The 18,228-nt window shown below is 45.1% G+C and overlaps 1 protein-coding gene across 4 annotated transcripts in view; it reads left to right on the forward strand.

Annotated features, from left to right (window-relative positions):
• Positions 1-11,321, forward strand: part of FSTL4 (follistatin like 4) — a 199,137-nt gene extending 187,816 nt beyond the window's left edge. For 3 of the 4 annotated variants that reach the window (XM_027682757.1, XM_027682758.1, XM_027682760.1), the window contains 4 exons: positions 645-794; positions 1,363-1,470; positions 4,442-4,551; positions 7,833-11,321. In XM_027682757.1, coding sequence (XP_027538558.1) covers positions 645-794; positions 1,363-1,470; positions 4,442-4,551; positions 7,833-8,535 — 1,071 coding nt within the window. In that variant the 3' untranslated portion in view covers positions 8,536-11,321. The remainder of the gene's footprint in view (positions 1-644; positions 795-1,362; positions 1,471-4,441; positions 4,552-7,832) is intronic. The other variant, XM_027682759.1, reaches the window with a different exon arrangement.
• Positions 11,322-18,228: the final 6,907 nt, after the last annotated feature.

Here is an 18,228-nt window from a genome sequence, read left to right on the forward strand (position 1 = left end):
TCTTCTCTTCTCTTCTCTTCTCTTCTCTTCTCTTCTCTTCTCTTCTCCACAGGACTGAGTGACTGGAGGATCAGAGACAAAATATAGCATCAGGCAACTGTGAACAGGATTTGGTCCAAAGCAGCAGGTTTTGGTTCCTTTTGAACAGGGGAAGTTTCTGGTGCTGTAGGATCCTGCCTGTTTTGCTGCTGTTTCCCTGAGCAGAAGTGTTTTAGAGCATGCTCTCCTGCACAGAAAATGAAGACTTTATGAAAAAATATGAAGCAGTGATTCAGTTAATGTAAATCCCTGCTTTTTCAAAGCACAGAGTGATATTTCTGTTGCTAATAAATGCTGACAGCACTGCAAGCCTTGATGAACCTCAGTGCTCTTCAAAAGATCGATCCATGGGCTGTGTGGTTATTTAAATTCAATATACGTTTGCAGGAGGTCCAGCTGTTTAATGTCACTGTACAGAGCCAGGCTGCAGTGTGGTACATGATAAATTAATTATTTCATGTTTTCCAGGGAAGAAAGGGGGAAAATACCATCCTATCAGAATCCCCAGGGATTTTTTTCCAATGGTTTTCAATCTAAGCTTCTTGCTGCTCCAGGCCCTGAACTTGTAGGAATTAAATCTTTTCTTTTTTTTTCTTTTCCCTCAGGAGGAGATCTGTCCTAGAGTGGAAGGTGAAGACACTCAGTCCTGCCTCTGGGCTTCAGCAGTCAATGTCAGAGACAAGTACATTTATGTGACACAGCCTAAGCAGAACAGAGTCCTGATAATTGATATCCAGACTCAGAAAGCCATACAGGTACTTACAACTGAATGTGTTATTCACTGATGGCAAAAGACTCAATACAGGACAAAAAAATTAGCTCTTTGCCCAGTGGATCTCCTGACATTACTAAAAAGCTGGACCTGTGTTGCTTTCACCACTGGGGTCACACTGTCATTCTTTGTTCTGTAACCTGACAGGAAAAGACTCCTCTGGGGGTTGGAGTTCATAGTCTCAGGGCTGCATCTGCAGCCAGGCTTGCTGTGAGTCTGGTAAAATAATGCTGGGATGAATTTCTGGCTTAGCTGCCTGTGCTGGGTCATCAGCAGGTTGGGAAGAATGAGCTGCTGTGGGTACAGTTTAAGCACAAATTGGCCCCTGATCTACTGGCTCTAAGTAACAGCTTAAGATGGAGTGATGTCTACCCAGGAAATGGCAGCACACAGCCAAATGTTTGTGCTGCTGCTGATCCCCCAGCTGCTCTGAGGGCAGAGCTGCACAGGGAGTGTCCCAGGGGGCATGGGATGCCTGCAGTGAACTGATGTCATGTTTGTCATGGGCCTTTGGGCCACTGTGTAAATAACTGTCTCTGGGTTTTTTTAAGTCCTTGGATGTGGATCCATTACCAACCAAATTGCATTATGACAAGTCCCACGACCAAGTGTGGGTGCTCAGCTGGGGGGACATGAGGAAATCCTCAACCACACTGCAGGTGAGTCCTGACCTGCCGGAGCCTTTGTTCTTCCTGGGCTCAGCAGCACTGGTAGCACGTTGGTGACTGGTGGGTTGCAGGTAATTAACAGCATTTAATGATCTGGATATAAAGCTGCTGTTTTGTTTGCATATCCAGTGTGTTTTATTGAGCCCTCCTCTGTCCATCCTCACATATTTTTCCTGCTGTTTAATTTGTTTCTGAGCAATGACTGTGCCGCAGGCTGGCAGCAGGGCTCTGGTTTGTTTTCAGGCTGGTGGCAGAGCCAAGTGCCATAAAGTCATACAGCAAGGGCTGGCAGCTGGATAAGAGCAGGACAAGCCTGCTGTGCTCCACAGCACTGCTGAGACACCTCAAATCCTGAGGTCAGTTCTGGGCCCCGCACTCCAAGACAGACACTGAGGGGCTGGAGCGTGTCCAGGGAAGGGAACAGAGCTGGGAAGGGGCTGGAGCAGCAGGAGCAGCTGAGGGAGCTGGGGGGGCTCAGCCTGGAGAAAAGGAGGCTCAGGGGGGACCTTCTGGCTCTGCAACCCCCTGACAGGAGGGGGGAGCCGGGGGGGGGTCGGGCTCTGCTCCCAGGGAACAAGGGACAGGAGGAGAGGAAACAGCCCCAGTTTGTGCCAGGGGTGGTTGAGGTTGGATTTTAGCAGAAATTTTGTCACTGAAAGGGTTGTCCAGCCCTGGCACAGCTGCCCAGGACAGCGGTGCAGTCACTGTCCCTGGAGGAATTGAAGATGTGGCACCTGGGGACATGGTTTAGTGGTGGCCTTGGCAGTGCTGGGAGAATAGTTGGACTCGATGGTATTAGAGAGTTTTTCCAACCTCAGTGATTCTGTGATTCTATGGATCTCTCGCAGTAAAATTAAAAAAAAAAAAAGGAGCTCTCTAGGGCATGAAAAAAACCATAAACAGCAAAAGCAAAACCTCAGGGACAAATTCTGTCACTGGGTGTCAGTGACTCCACTGGAGGGGTGCCAGCCAGGTCCCTGGAGCTCCTCCACGCTCAGCACCATCAAACCCACAGTGATACTGGGACACAGCACTGCACATGAATTTGGACAACTAAATTAGCTTCTGCTTCTGGATTACACTGACAGATTCACTCTTCCATTGACAGTACAGACACATGGAGAGCAGTCATCTAATTGGGTGTTTTGCTGCTGCTGTGTGTTATATGACAGAGTTGACACCAGAGCTGATTTGATCCATCCAGACAACCCTTCTCTAGTAGTTGTTTTCTGGCCCTTGCTGCCCAGCCTTTCTGGAAATACAGGTGTCATGTGAATACTCCTGCCAGAAATGTGTGCTGGTAAGTCTGCATTAAAGCACTCCCCAGGAGGCAGAGAAGAAAAGTGTCTGTGCTTTCTGACCTGAAAACCTACAAACCTGGAGTCTACGTTAGTTCTGGGGTTGCCCAGGGCTTCACTGGAGATGCTGCTCTGTGAAGATGGGATGAGCCATCCCCGCAGCCACGTGCTCCATCCAAGATAACAACTTCAGACTGTCCATAATAAAAACTGAAACAGCTACTCCATCATGGGTGATTTCTGGAAGACACCAAAACCAGAAAGGGGGCGAATAAATGAGGGTTTCCAAGGCAGTGCCACCAGGTCATCTCACCAGGGGATGAGCAGTTTCCTGTATAGGGTATAAGGGGACAAAATGGGCTCTCTTTACCCTTTCTGACTTAATTTCTTCCATCCAGCTGTGAGAGGTTTCTGTAATTAAAGTAGAGATGGCACAAGCATGTCATTATTAAGAAGAACACACCACCTGCTCAGTTGGAAACTTGTTAGAAGGCTCCAGCTCTCAGATAGTCCTTTCTGTTATCTTTATGAAGTGCAGTTACACACAAAGAGGTGAGATTAGCATCAGCATCAGCACATCCTTTCTTTTTTTCTGACCTCCTTTCCCAAAAGGTGGGCAGTGACTAATTTAGCAAAGTTCCTCCTTAAAACCTGCAGTGGTTACTTACAGACATGCAATAAAACATCTTTTGTTAACAAAGATGCTGCTGCAGAGGTTGATTTAAATTTCCACTCGTGCTCTGTAAGTCAGGGATTTATCAAGCTGCCCATGCAACCAATTAATGGGGTGCTGTTGTTTAGCCATTACTGGCTTGTGGTAAGCAAATGTCTGGCCTCTTGAAAGCACTATGCAAGGGTGGACATCCTTCTTGAGCAATCTAATTGGAAGAAATCTAAATGGCATGACCAGAACAGCTGTCTGAACTAAACCTTTTAGGGATTTAGCATCTCTTTAATGAATTATGTAGCTATAAATTCAAAGCTACGACTGTTGCACATTAGAGCAGCAGAAGGTCCTAACAAATGGACTAAAATCATCTTGAACCCAGCAATCAATTTGAGTATTTAACATTTTAATTATTGAAAGGTTCTCCTTTCCAGAGCAGTGGAGGAGCCGAGTTCCCCTGGCCGTGGAGATGTGTCCTGTGCTGGAGCACAGGACCAGGGGGCAGCTAAAGGGCCCTTCTCTGCTCCTCCCTGAGCTTTACATGTTGCTATAGGTGGATGAACAGTTTTTCTCCTTCAAAGTGATAATTAGCTGCTGTGAGTTAGTGTTTGATCCTTCAAGCTGGTAAATTATCGCTGTGCATTTAAGTGAGATTAATAAATATGACCATGAAATAGGTGTTTACTTTAGACAGTGAGGGATGAATTATTATGGTCCTAGTGTTGTCATACTGCTTCAGCTCCTGCACGACTGCTCTTTCTCAAGATGTAAACCACTTAGGAAAGTCAAGTTGTGTACTTACCTTATAAATGTCAAGCCTCAAATACTATTTATTAGCACAACTTTTCGAGACATCTACACCAAACAGTGTTTTGAAGTCATTAATCAGTTAAAGCCTGGGAAGAGCCACTGGGCCCCGTGCCTGTGTGTAATCTGTGTTTACCTTTCTGCTTTGCTCCCTGCTCCTGCCGTGCTCAGCCTGGTGTGTTTGTTGTAGGTGATCCCGGAGGCGAGTGCGGGGGAGGAGCCGCGGGTGATCCGCACGCCCTTCCAAGGAGTGGAGGATTTTTTTATACCACCTACAAATCTTATTATTAATCACGTCAGGTAAGAAGTTATCTTAATGAACAGTAACGGTGACCATGCTCCTCCCTTCTCATAACCTCAGAGCACTTTACGAGTATGAATGAGTGGATGGATGAATGAGTGAATCTGGGAGGAAGCTGGCTGCTTTTATTCCCATTTTCACATGTGAAATGGAGAAATGGTTGAGCAAATTGCCAGTAGTTATTCAGCTAATCAATAAAACAGCAAGAGACAAGCCTGGATTTCTCTTAGACCTTGGCACAGACATTCAATGCACTCGCCTTGGTCAGCCATCCCTCCTTGCAGCTTATGACATCTGTCCTGGCTTGCTTGTGCCAGGGGTTTGATGGCCCAAAAATCACCTTTTCTTTCCTCCAAACCATTTTATGGATCTGGGCAGAAACCTATGTCAAGGATTTATTGCTTGAAGTGGTAAAAGTGTACTCTGCCTGAAGCATAAGGTTCTTCCACGTGTTTCCAACTTGGATCTCTGTGTGGGGTGTGTGGTTTGAGCAGAGAAATGGTGTGCACTGCACATTAACAAAATAAACCTCCATGAACCATCAGTTCTGAATGTTAATGTGATGTAGTGGTTAATGAGGTTGTGTAACTAACATACTAATAACTTGGAGTAATACTGGCTGCTTCCCAGCAGGCACAGGAAGCCTCCCATTAACATTATCAGAATTGATGATAACTGCACAGCAATTCATACTGTTCCTTCCATGTTACAACATAACAACTCTTTAACCATCTTCTGTCTCCTATATAGTTTAACTAAGCAAAACTCTCAAAAAACCATAATATAACTCCTTACATTAATCTTAGGTTTCCTGCAGGGAACACTGGGAGAGGGGGGGGTCACACTTAAATGATTATATATTGAATCTGTTCCAAAATAAATAACTTTACTTCCAGAAACACAAAATAATGATACATAGCTCATGGCTGTCACTTGTAATTTCTCTCTACTTCATTTTTCCAGTTTTCCCTCAAAATTTCATTGTGACTAATAGTAGTGCCAGGAGGTAAATGACTCTGCTGAATGTTAAAGCCTGAGCTGAGAAGGTGAGGATTGGGTTCAAAGGCAGGAAAGTGCAGCAGTTATGCTTTATTTGTGTGTTTGTTTAATTGTCCTTTGGCTTCAGTGTGATTAGTTGGCTGTATACAGATGATCTTCCATAAGAAATATTAAATGTAGGTTCTTGTCTATAGTTTCCCGTGTGCAAAGCTGCAAATGCTGTGCCTGATTTCCTGTTGCATTTGTTCAGAGCCAGATCTTTGTCCATTCTCACTCACCCTCAGCCCAGAAAAATAATTGCTTGCAGTCTAATGAGACTCATTGAGATCATGTTCTAAACTCTCCACTCAGAAACAATGAATGGCAATACCAGCATTTCCCAGGAAGGTGAATATTTAAGCAGTCTCTTCTACGAGCCAAAAAATATTTGTATGCAAATATTCCTGCATATGTATTTCAGCTGCCTCTTATTTCAGATGGATATCTAGAAATGTATCCGTTTTTATTGGTTCCCAGGGTAGCTTGTTGTCTATTGAAAACTCTCCAAGTGCAAGTTTTGCTTTGAGATTTCAGATCACGGATTTCATGCAAGGGCTGTGCCTCTTCTGCAGCTGTGGGCACATAAAATACATCCTGACCCACTTCTTTAAATGAAAGTTTATGATAAGAACCATTTCTTAACTTCTTCAGGCGTTCGGCCAAGTATTAAGGAAGTCTTGGGGAAAAAAAAATGCTGTGAGGGAAAGCACTTTTTAAAGTGTACTTAAAATGCACTCATCCAGGAGAAATACAAGTGTCATATCCAATTTCCCCACACACAGTGTGCTACAGCTCTCCACTGCAGATATTTTGTGAAGTCTCTAATGGATGGGAGTATAATGGGGAAATGAAAGGCTTAGCCCAGTGATTTTCATGGGATCATTCACTGTGTTGGCTCGTTCCTCAGAAGTGAAATCATTGCTGAGTGTCTCACTGACAGATGGATTAAGAATAAAGAAACAAACCCAGTGTTTCAAGCAAAATATATATTGTCTGCACGCAAGCACGTCGTCCTCCACATTTCACAAGGCAATTTTACATCTTTTGGGGAAGAGATACAACACTAAGCACTCACTTCATTTCCTTCTGTCTGCATTGAATGGATGAAAAGATGCTCAATGTAAAATTAGTTTTTGTAAGGCAGTGCCAGTGACCTGTGAATCCCAGGAACACAAACAGGCTGTTTCTATGGGCTCTCTCTCTCAAATTAAGCAGAAACCTTTCCTGGCTATTCCTGACCTTTTCTTGTCTTCAGCAAAGGTCAGATCTGCTGCAGCATATATCTTTTACAGAACATTTATTCTCTCTGCTCTCTGTTTTCTGCCCTGTCTTGAGACAGAAAATCAAGACCCCTTATCTTCAGGGCACCCTGGTTATGTTCCTCAAGAAATGTTTTACACCTTCCCTGGGCTGCCAGGGGTGGTGTTTAACACAATCTGCTCTGCCCCTCAGCCTTGCCAGCTCCTGCACTGTCCCCAGGCACCACCGGGGATATGATATTATATTTATATATTATATTTATATATTATACTATATGATATTATATGTAGTTGCTCTCTGGCCCCAACCTGGCAGCAATATGCTTTATTTTGAATGTTTTTCTATTGGGATAGGAATGATGCCAAGGTTTGGGTATTCTGTAGGCTACTGTTGACCAGGTTTGTATTTAATCTGTCTGAGGTCTACAGTGATGTAATTCAATATATATTCATGCCTTCAACCCCCAAATAGAAAAACATTCAAAATAAAGCATATTGCTGCCAGACTGGGGCCAGAGAGCAACTATATATAATATAGTATAATATAATATATAAATATAATATCATATCATAAATATATGATATAATGATATATGATATAATGTATAACCACCAAATGAAGAGCATGGCTAACCTCATCTCTTAAATGACAGCAGCAGAGGGGAGCTGTGATGCGTGTTTGGTACCGGTGGTGCCTGGGGACAGTGCAGGAGCTGGCAAGGCTGAGGGGCAGAGCAGATTGATTTCAGCTCTTGGAGAGTCAAATGCCCGAGCACATATTCAGACTTCCAGGATCAGGTTGCGGATTTGAACTGAAATATGATATATCCCTCCTTTTAGGATGTTTTAGAAGCACTAAAATACAGAAAAGACCCGGCATTATTCCACAGGATGGAGTTTCCTAGTTCTGCTGACCTCCCTCTTTGCTCCAGCGTGTCCCCGTGTCTCCAGAGGTGACCTCAGTGTCTCGTTTCCCGTTGCAGGTTCGGCTTCGTTTTTAACAGATCGAAGCCGGCGGTTCACAAGATCGACCTGGAGACCGTGACCCACATCAAGACCATCAGCCTGCGGGCGCGGGGCTGCTCCCCACAGGCCATGGCCTACACCCACCTGGGCGGCCACTACTTCATCCAGTGCCGGCGGGGCCGCGCGGGCACCGCGTCCCCGCAGCTCGTCCTGGACAGCGTCACCGACGCCGTCGTGGGCCCCAACGGCGCCGTGTCGGGCTCCCCGCACGTGTCCCCCGACGGGCGGTACCTGGTGAGCGCCGACGGGGACGGCGGCAGGATCACGGTGCAGGCCCTGACGGTGCGGGGGGAGATCCGGCTGGTCCATGACTTACAGACGAACACGCGCGTGTCCGATCTGACGTTCCAGCCCTCCTTCACCCAAGGCAATCAGTACTATGTGTACGCCGCTTCACACTTGCAAACCGATGTGCTCTTTGTGGAGCTGTCGACGGGGAAAATGAACGTACTGAAGAACTTAAAGGACCCTATCGCGTCCAAAGACTGGCCCTGGAGCAGCTACAACAGAATTATGAAAGACAGTGGATTATTTGGACAGTATCTCATTACACCAGCTAAAGATTCGTTGTTTGTTATAAACGGGAGGCAAAACACGTTACGCTGTGAGGTGTCGGGTGTAAGGAGGGGTAACACAGTGGTCTGGGTCGGGGAGGTATGAAAGGGCAGTAGAGGTGGAGCCTTCAGCAGGCAAGGACCAGTTGGACCTTCACACTGCGACAAATGAGCAGTAGCGTTGTATATTTTTACACTGGGAAAAACAAAAAGAAAAAAACAAAAAAAACCCTGTATAGGCTTCATGGTACAACACTGGTCTACTTGCAAGTTTTATAATATAAGGTATGCTCTGCTAATAGGAAGTGGTTTTGAAGGGATATTTTTTATTTGTGGGTATGATTTGTGGTTACGAGAAAAATGCTGGGAAACAAATAATATCTCCACTGAGATATCGTATAAGCCACGAAACCTAGTGATTCTGTTGAACAAAACAGGTTTTGACTTTCCATACTGAGGAAGCTTTTGTGTCATGTCCAAGCCATCAGTTTTCTTCCCTGCATCCCTTGCCCATTGGCTGCACTGGGGAGGCTGCAGCAGAGAGGACTGCAGTGAATATTCCCCTTTGGATGATGGGGGGAGCTAAGCATCAGAGCAGTTTCCAACCCAGAGAAACCTGGGAGAGCAATTTAATGGAAGCTGATGGGTTTCCTCTGCAGGATGGCTTTGGGAGGATTCGCAGATGTGGTTTCAGAAGGAGGCATCACAGAAATAGGAACTGTCAGCTCGCTCGCTTCCGCACTTCATTTTGCTCTTGGTCCTACTGAAGGCAGTGGGATGAGTCCCCCCTCTTCCAGTGCGTGTTTGTGTGATTGTGTTTGAGAAATTTGCCATGAAATATCCAGGCCATTACCCATCCAAGCCTGGGTAAAAGCCAGGAAACACTGAGGCGGGGAGGGGTCAGAATTCGTAAACAATTTTGTTGAGAAGGTGGCATTGGTCTTTCAGCAGCTGGCAGTGCTGTCAGTTTGGGCACAATATGCAAAATCTGCTCTTTTGGGGGCAGAGAATTAGTTACAGTTATTCCCATAGGAGACAGCAACACTTCTAGACATCATTGGTTTCTCTTATTAAATATTTAGTAGCACTGAAGCCACTTGGTTCTTCATAAAATAGCAGTTAAAATGACAGACATTATTTTAATAGAAACCTCACTCATTTTCTAGTCATAGCCTTAATTGCCTATTTCTTTTCAGAAAAACCAGGAAACAATTCTTCTTTGTGATTTTTTTTTCCCCTTCATGTTTATAGAACACTTGTTTATAGTCAATTATCTTTTAGTTATGAGCAAAGACATTCATGTAAAAGCGGCTGAATCATCCAAGAATGCAACAGCTGGCATTGAGAAATTTCAGTTGAGTTCCCATAAAAACACCCGGCCATTTGCACACTGGGAAGATATAAAAACTTTTCCAGTTGCATTTTTGTAACTTTCTCCATCCATCACCGTGAGGGAATGAGGGCAAGAGCAGCTGTGGCTCGCGGAGCCGGGTGAGCAGCAGAGCCATCAGAGAGGTTGTATCCCGTGTGCCACTTGGAAAATGTGGTCTTGAGGTGGGTGAAAACTCTCTGAAGGTAAATTTTGGAAGCTTTGGAGCCTTTGGAAAGACCCAGCTCATTTTGCCAGTGACCTTGTTGCCCAGAGTTTGTACAAAAGCTGCTGCTGAACACGTCCTGTGATAGGTAGTGGTGTGGTAATTATTTTCCTCCACAGATGCTTAAAGTCACCCATTTCACTCCGCACACAGAGGGATTTTAAGCAAGAAGGATGCTTAACACTGGTAATCTTTGCTTTAAATGTTAAACTTTACCAGAAGAGCAGCATTTTAGCATGGCTGTAGACCTGAAGTGTTTTAAACCATTTCAGTTCTATAGAGAATATAAAAAAATCTGTTCTGACAGACGAAGAAGGGGAGCTGAATCCTATGAATTCATTAAACATGGAGTCCTTGAAATTGCCCTTCAACTCCCACAGGCTGAATGCTACATCTCTCTCACTTATGAGCCATAGGGGTTAGAAGAGACTCTTCCATCATTGCAACACAGACATGTGAGACAGATGGGCATAGCCCTCCTTTAGCAATGCATGGTGTCCATGATTTTCTACTCATCCCATCAGGAAACGTACCCATGTCAAGGAAAGGAGAAGACCAGCTTTGTAAGTACCTTTAAATATGCACAACTCCTTTCTTGAACAAAGCTGTATCCATCCATTGCAGCCATCCTAAATGTGTTTTACCAAGGCCAAACACTGCTCTCGTGTTACCTTTTATGACTTCTTGAGTATTTTGTTATGCCTACGGTACGTTTTCCCTGTAGAGACGTTCATTGTGTCATAGATCAAGCAAATATTACTTTTTTAAGAATATTTAAAACAAAAAAAATCTGTATATATCTGTTCAGGTAAATATTCTTGAGGCTGGTTTATATATAGGCTGTGAAAGATGTGTAACAGACCTCACTTCTCCCTGTTTGTCTCAAAATATTGGAATAGCGTTCACTTGAAAAATCCCACTTGGACCTTCCAAAGATGTTCCCTTTCTTCCCTCTTCAGCCCAAGTTCTGGTGATGTGTTTTTCTAAATTATCCTAATGGTTATATATCATCCTTAGAAAATGAAGTACAACTTAGATTGTCCACACTACTTGTGAACAGTTCCAATGACAGTCAAATCTGACATTAAAGTGCTGCACATTTGTTACTCTGATTTTATTTTTTTTTAATGACACAGAAATTTTATATATATTCAAAAAAATGTTTCAACTCATTTTTGCCTTTCAACTCTGTCAAAAAGAGACTGCATTTCCTTGTGGGCAGTTTCTTTCCTACTCCCTTTGTGTTCTCTACCAATTCACACTTAATTCCTAGTTAATAAATTATTAATTAATCATGGTGATTTATTGAAATTAATCTAAATTGAATTAATGACCTTTTCATTATCCTATACACTCGTGTCAGTAGGGTGTTCTGACACCAGGATCATGGGAAAAATAGTCCTTGGTTGCCAGGAGGACTCCAATGCCAGGATCAGATGCATTTAACATTTATCATTGTATGATAGAAATAGTGTTTTGTCTTAGTATTTCCCTCAATATTTTCACTTTGTGAACAGGTGAGAATTTTTACAGAACATTTTACCATTGCAGTGCCTGTTTAGAAACCATCCACTTTTAATTTGGAAAGAACCCCTCACAATTTACTTAATTTGGAATCTGTGACAATTAACATATTCTTATCATTAAATACTTGGATTTAATTATTTTTTTTTTACCACTGAAAAAAATCAACAGAAGTCCCCAAATATTTTGGTGGACTTGCCTGCAGGATGGGTGGGAGATGGGAATGGCAGGGTGGTTTGGTTTCCCCCTGCAAAAGGGGCTTCATGAAAGGGCTGTTGAAAAACACTCTTGCCTGGAAGGATTTGGGCTGCACTGACCTCCACGAACACAGCTCTGCCCAGGAGGAACACCAGTCCTGACGACCTGTTGACAGGTACTTATTTACTTGATTTATACCGTGATTAGGCCTTAATTACCAGAGTGCCTGGTAGCGTGCTGGGTGCTGTGTAAAACGGATGGAAAGGTCAAGATCTCAATTCTGTGAGGAGATAATGGCTAATTCCCTGTCTGACCCTACAGCAGGTCAACAAAATGAACAGGAACACAGGGACGGAGGCTGGGGGAGACTTGTGCAATAACCTGGTTATTCCTAACAGATATGGGCATGCCCTCATGCCTCTGTATTTTTTTCCCTAAAAAACCTCCTTTGTCCCTCCCCATTCAGGGCTTTGTTTTAAGTGAACATCCCTCAGGAAACAGGGACAACCCCTCAGTGAAATCCCAGGACCCATCCAAAACCTGCCCTGATTGCCGGACTCACTGCTCTGCACATCTTATGGGCTCACCAAAAAAAATAAAACCAACCAAACCCCCCACAGTGCAGTTGGGTTATGGTAAACAGTGTTTTATTCACCTCTTCCAGTGGTGCTGCTTGCACGCCAGAGCTGATCCCCCCCAGCTGGACGAGTCCCAGCCAAGCACAGCAAGCCTGGGAATGGAGTGTTCCCCTCTGCCAGTGGAGGAAAAACACACCTGAAATGTCACCCTTCTCTAACCTGGGGTTTGTTTTTAACACTGATTTCTAAAAGAATAAAATAGCAAGGCCATAAGGATTTTTTTTAATGAGCCTGAAAAGAGAAGAGTGCCAGGCAGCAGGAATCTCACTCTGCTCACGTCTGCTGGGAACCAGGATGCCCCAAAAACACAAAGGTGCTGCCTGGGAGGTCATGCATGAGTGATGGGGGCTGAGCTGAGCCTGGGCTGGGGCCATCTAGTGAAGGGGGCTGCAAATACAGACCTGACATGATGGATTTATTTGTTTACCCCATGCAGTGTGAGCTGGCTGTGCAGCCCAGCCTCGTGCATTTGCCAAAACACCCTCGGTGGTGAAAGCCCCAGTGGCCCAGCAGTGGGATTTACAGCCCAGGGTGGGATTTACAGCCTGTGCAGGCAGAGCAGGATGGTTTGGGCACGACCAGAGCAACTTGTTATGTTCTTGGCCCAATCTCTCTGCACCAGCTGAATTAATGCCCATGTTCACTGGCAGCAAAAGGTCATCACCAGGCAGCCCAGGGGGAAGATGTACCACTGCTGGTAATGACCCTCACACTTTGACACAGGATGCTCAGGTGACTTACAGTCCTCACAGATGTGACTGGCTACTCAAGAAGCTCTGTTTACCTTTGGATGTTTTTCCTTGTGCTTTTATTTGTCCCTTATTCCCGAAATTCCTGAAAAAAAAAGGCAAAAACTCAATGGTACAAAAGTCAAAGGCTCTTGCGTGTCTCATCTTGAGTTTAGTTAAAAAATGGGGGGTTGTGGGTCGTATTTTCCAAATGCTTGTAGTTGAGAACAAAAAGCAGGACAAAAAAAACCCCCGAAACCAAACCAAACCAAAAAATCAAACAAAAAAAGAATAAAAAAACCTAAACAACCCAAAACCCTAAAAACCACAACAAACAAAAAGAAACCAAAACAGAAAAACCCAAACCAAACCAAATAAAAAAAAAATAATAAAAAAACCCAAAAAACCCACAAAGCACAAACAAACAAACAAAAAACCCCAACAAAATCTGACATTATTTTTTTAACCAGTTCCCAATGCTAACTTTAGAAGAAATAAAAAAAAAAAAAAAAAGAGCCCTGCTGTGGTGCTTCTACCATGCAAATTGCCACGGCCCAGAGACTTGTTTAATTAAGCACTTCAGCACTAACCCTTGGCAGTGTGGGGTGTCTTTGACACTTGTCCAAAGCCATCAGATGAAGGCAGCGAGCACAGCGAGGGCACAGAACCAGCTGCGCCTCGGAAGCAAGACAAGCACTAAATCAAAGGAGCAGCCCACCCCAATTTGCAAAGGTCAGAGCACTGGCATTTCCACAAGTGTAACTCCAATTCCCAGCTCAGTGGACACATTCCCTGTGCCATCCACTGCCCAGTTCCTCTCGGATGAGGAGAGGGTGTGAGCCCAGCTTGCACTTCACCTCCTGCAGTCCCGGCAGAGCAGGGGGTGGAGAGTTACCTGGAGAGGAGTTTGCTTCTTTCCTGCAGGGAGGATTGCTGAGGGAGAGTTTTTAATGTTTTATTTAAGGGTACAGTAAACTCGATGTTAATGGACTTTCCGGAAAGTGGAGGGAAAGTTCTGTGGAGGAAAAGTTCATCATTTCTGCAGAGGATTTGCTTTGAGGGCTGGCAAAGCCTGATCTCATCAGGGTCAGGCAGGGGAACCAGGCTGGAATCTTCCTTTTCTTTAAACAGGTCCAACAAGGCTAGAAAAGAATGTTAAGGCATTGGTTCGTAATTTGGGGTGGTGGGTTTTTTTAAACAACTGTATTATTTTCTACTTTTAACTCTCCTCCTTTTCAACACAGCTGCTCCTGCAGGCCAGCACCTCCTGTACTGAGGCTGTTCTGAGCAGTAAGGATGTGGAATTTCCCTAAGCTGCACATCAGCCCTGTTTTGCAGACAGTTCCATAAGAGCAGCAATATTATATTTTTCTGTATTTGGAATGTTACACTGGGCTCCAGTCTTATTTTTACATGGAATCCAATATAATTACTTTAAAATATAGTGTCAAAAATACTGATGGACCACAAATAGAGGCTGACAACTGGCTTATGGTTTGGATGGGAAGGGACCTTAAAGCTCATCTTTAAGGGGGCAGGGGCACCTTCCACTGGACCAGGTTGCTCCAAGCCCCATCCAACCTGTCCTTGAATGCTTCCAGGGATGGGGCAGCCACAACTTCTCTGGGCAATCCTCTCCCCCACCCCTTTCTTTCTAGTGAAACAGTCCATATCCTGCCAGGCAGGAGCTCCAGCCTGTTCCCTCCATCAATCCCATGCCCAGCATCGCGTGTTGTGTCGAGCTCAGCCGAGCTCCTCCAGGAGATGCCCCACACTGACACAGACAGCAAGTGCCAGCCAGCCCCGCTCCCTCGGCACTTTTCCAGGTCCCAGGCTGGCTCAGCACAAAGTCAGCTCTGTGTAAAACACAACCTCAGCTTTGAAGCTGGCTGGCTGTGGCATCCCACTGCTGGCACACAGGATGCCAGCCTTGTCCCCCAGCCAAAATTACTCAGTGTTTTCTTGCTGTAAAATTATTTCAATCCTCTGGATACATCACCTTCTGTCTGATTTCTTGAGTAGATTTCATTTTCTCCAGGCAAGGCATTTTCTCAAGCCTGAAAACTCTTTATGTGATTTTTTTTTTTAAATTTATTTTTCATGTCATTGTTTTTTCGCATCTTCCTATTTTTTAATGGAGAAAGGGGGTGCATTCACATTTGTAGACAACATCCTGATGTGGCACTGCCCCTTCTCCCCTCACACATGGAAAACATTGGCAGAAATCCCAGTGGGTCCAGGCAATTTCCAAAACCAACAGGGCAGATAGGACATTGTTCCCCCAGCACTGCCAAGGCCACCACTAAACCACGTCCCCAAGTGCCACCTCTGTTAAATCCCTCCAGGGATGGTGACTCCACCATTGCCCTGAGCAGCCTGTTATAGGATTTGATAACCCTTTCCATGGAGAAATATTCCCTGACATCCAATCTAAACCTCCCCTGGTGCAACCAGCCAACATCATGCCTGGTACCGGTCCCACCGCAGCTCATTCCAGCATCTGAATTTCTCCTAAAAAAACCAGGTTTGTCCAAGGTGAGCTCCCAGTGTTCTCATGCACAGTGTGCTACTGCTCTCTGGCTTTATATTTAAGATTAGCCTGACATGTCTGTGTATTTAATTTATAATTCTGGCTTGGGAAAAATTAGTCTGTCTTTACATGGAGCTATTGTAACGCTGAGACACAGATGGCTAATTATCAAAATGTCTAAGAGCATCTTTGTAAAAGTCCTAAGGCAAAAGAAAAAAAACAGAAAATACTTTTGACAAGCATTATTTGCTGAAACAGATTCCGTTTAATTAAGACATGAAGTCTGGACTGAAAGACAGCCCAGCTTGTCAACAATATTAACTGCAGCAGACACTGCTAGAGGTTATGCTTTGCATTCAGGCTAAATGGTAAAGGACAGGAGCTTTTTAAAGAATTCCTCAAGTTTCCCTGTATAACAAAGCTGAGCTGGTTAATTGTCTTGAACAACATTTGACTTTAGAAGCTCAAATCACTGGTGATGAAAACCCCCAACGTGACAGCTTTGGAGGCTGAAATCCTCTGTGTCCCCTAAAAACTCCTTTCAGCAGCACAGGCTGTCCCCTGTGCCCTGCCCCAAGGTCTGCAGAGCCCTGAGCCCCCACAGTGGGAGCACAGGGGCTGTGTCAGCAGGACCATCACCGCTCATGAGTGCTTCTCATGCCAGGCTGGGGGTTAGAAACCCATCCCTCCTTTACCCACATCAGCAGAAAGCAGGGCTCCCTCCCGGGGATGTGCAGGATGCTGCTCCCCGCGCGCCCAGCGAGGCTCGTTAGTCGTGCAGGGGGTGTGGGCAGAGCCAGCAGCTCAAGGTCTGCACTGTCCCATATGGCAGTAAAATTATTCAAGGAGAAATTATGCAGACAGTCAACATGTTCCAGCTGCAATGAATTATGCTGAAAACGTCAGCACAAGGAGCAGTCGATTTGTGTTACGGTCAACGGCCGCGGTTCCCTTGTGTTCTCCTGTTGGAGGCCCCGGGGGCTGGGGGGTGTCAGGGATGCTCTAATAAACCCCCTAAAGCTACAGCTACAGCACTGGGGTGTGACAGCACTTGGAAGTTAGCAGGGAAAAAGGGTTTAGCAGTAACAGCCATCATGCAAGGGACACAACAATTCATCCACTGGCAGCTCATCCACAAGTCTCCTGAACGTATCAGAGGGCAAGTGTGGGAGGAATAAGGGCAACAGAGAAGGGGCTGGGTTTAATTCCTGCAGTTTCTGCTACAGGCTGACCCCCAGCAGAGGACCAGGAGGAGTGGCTTTCAGCTGACAGAGAACAGGGTTAGGCTGGATATTAGGAAGAAAGTCTTCCCTGTGAGGGTGGTGTGTCAAACATCCCTTCAACACATCACCAGAGCAGGAGGGAGGCTGATACAGTCATCACACTGATGATACAGGATCATCTTGTGTTTATTCAAATCCTTCCAGCAATAAAAGCAAACCCACTGGCTGTGGTTTCAAAGTGTTTCTTAAAGTCAGCCAAACAAATCCCCGAGTTACCATCTGCAACAAACAGAAAACAGACCTGCTATTAAGCCAGGCTGTAAATATCATTTAAAAGCAAAGCTGACCAATAAATTAGGGGCTGTGGTGGCAACGGTGTTAATGCAAGCTGGGAAGGAGAGGCTCACTAGGGGCAAATAATGTATTTGTGGTGCTGCAGGAGAGAGGCAGCTGATGGAGGCTGGTTGTGTAGCACACACTGCCCATGAAACCCTTCAGAGCACTGCCAAGAACCTCACCATTGACAGGCAAGTGACAGCCAGGAAGATTTACACTCCCTTTCACACCTCCTCAGGAAGGCTGGGAGGGTCTAGAACATGCTGTGAGTCTGCTGAAAACTCAGTGCCAAAAAAAGCCGTGGGGTCACCCAGCCCCAGGTCCAGGCTGCAGGTTCCCAGATTGTCAATAAGGTGAATATGGCACCTCCTGGACTTTGCTGTGCTTTCACCTCAGAGGGAAAATTATTTGCTCAATGAAATTTAGGAATGGCTGTGGCTGTTGTGGAGCTGGGAGCTGAGGGAGCACAGGAGCTCTGGCACCAAGGGGGGGACGTGGGGTCCAACCCTGCATGAGGCAAGAGCAGCAACCCTGGAGCCACATCAGCCATGGGGCAGGGTCACTGTAACCCAAAGGTGGCCCATAGGCACCTCAGGATAGGAAAAATGGTTCCACTTCAGCAGAGCAAGTCTCACTACAGTGCTGTGATATATGAGCATGTGAAAAGAAGCAGAAAAAATCAAGTTTAGCAGAGAATTTACAGAATTTAGTAGAATTTACCATGCTGTCAACTCCAGCAATATTGGCATTTCAATTCATTAAAAGTCCAGACAAATTAGATGTTTGTATTCATTTAAAATAATTTCTCCTCTTTGACCCAGCTTAATTTATCATATTACGTCTTCCTGCAGCACTTGGGAGAGCTGCTGTTTGAATGAACCCAAAGGAATGTATGAGTAAAATATTAAGTAGCTGTCATTAACAACAGGGTCCATTAAAACCCAGCACCACAGCTTCCCTACAGCTATTTTTGCCAAGCCAAACACAAACTATTCTCCTACAGATGTAGCATTTGTGTTTCTTGCTG

The sequence above is a fragment of the Neopelma chrysocephalum genome, unplaced genomic scaffold, assembly GCF_003984885.1.
Source record: "Neopelma chrysocephalum unplaced genomic scaffold, ASM398488v2 Primary Assembly neopelma1_63, whole genome shotgun sequence".
NCBI classification, from domain to species: domain Eukaryota; kingdom Metazoa; phylum Chordata; class Aves; order Passeriformes; family Pipridae; genus Neopelma; species Neopelma chrysocephalum.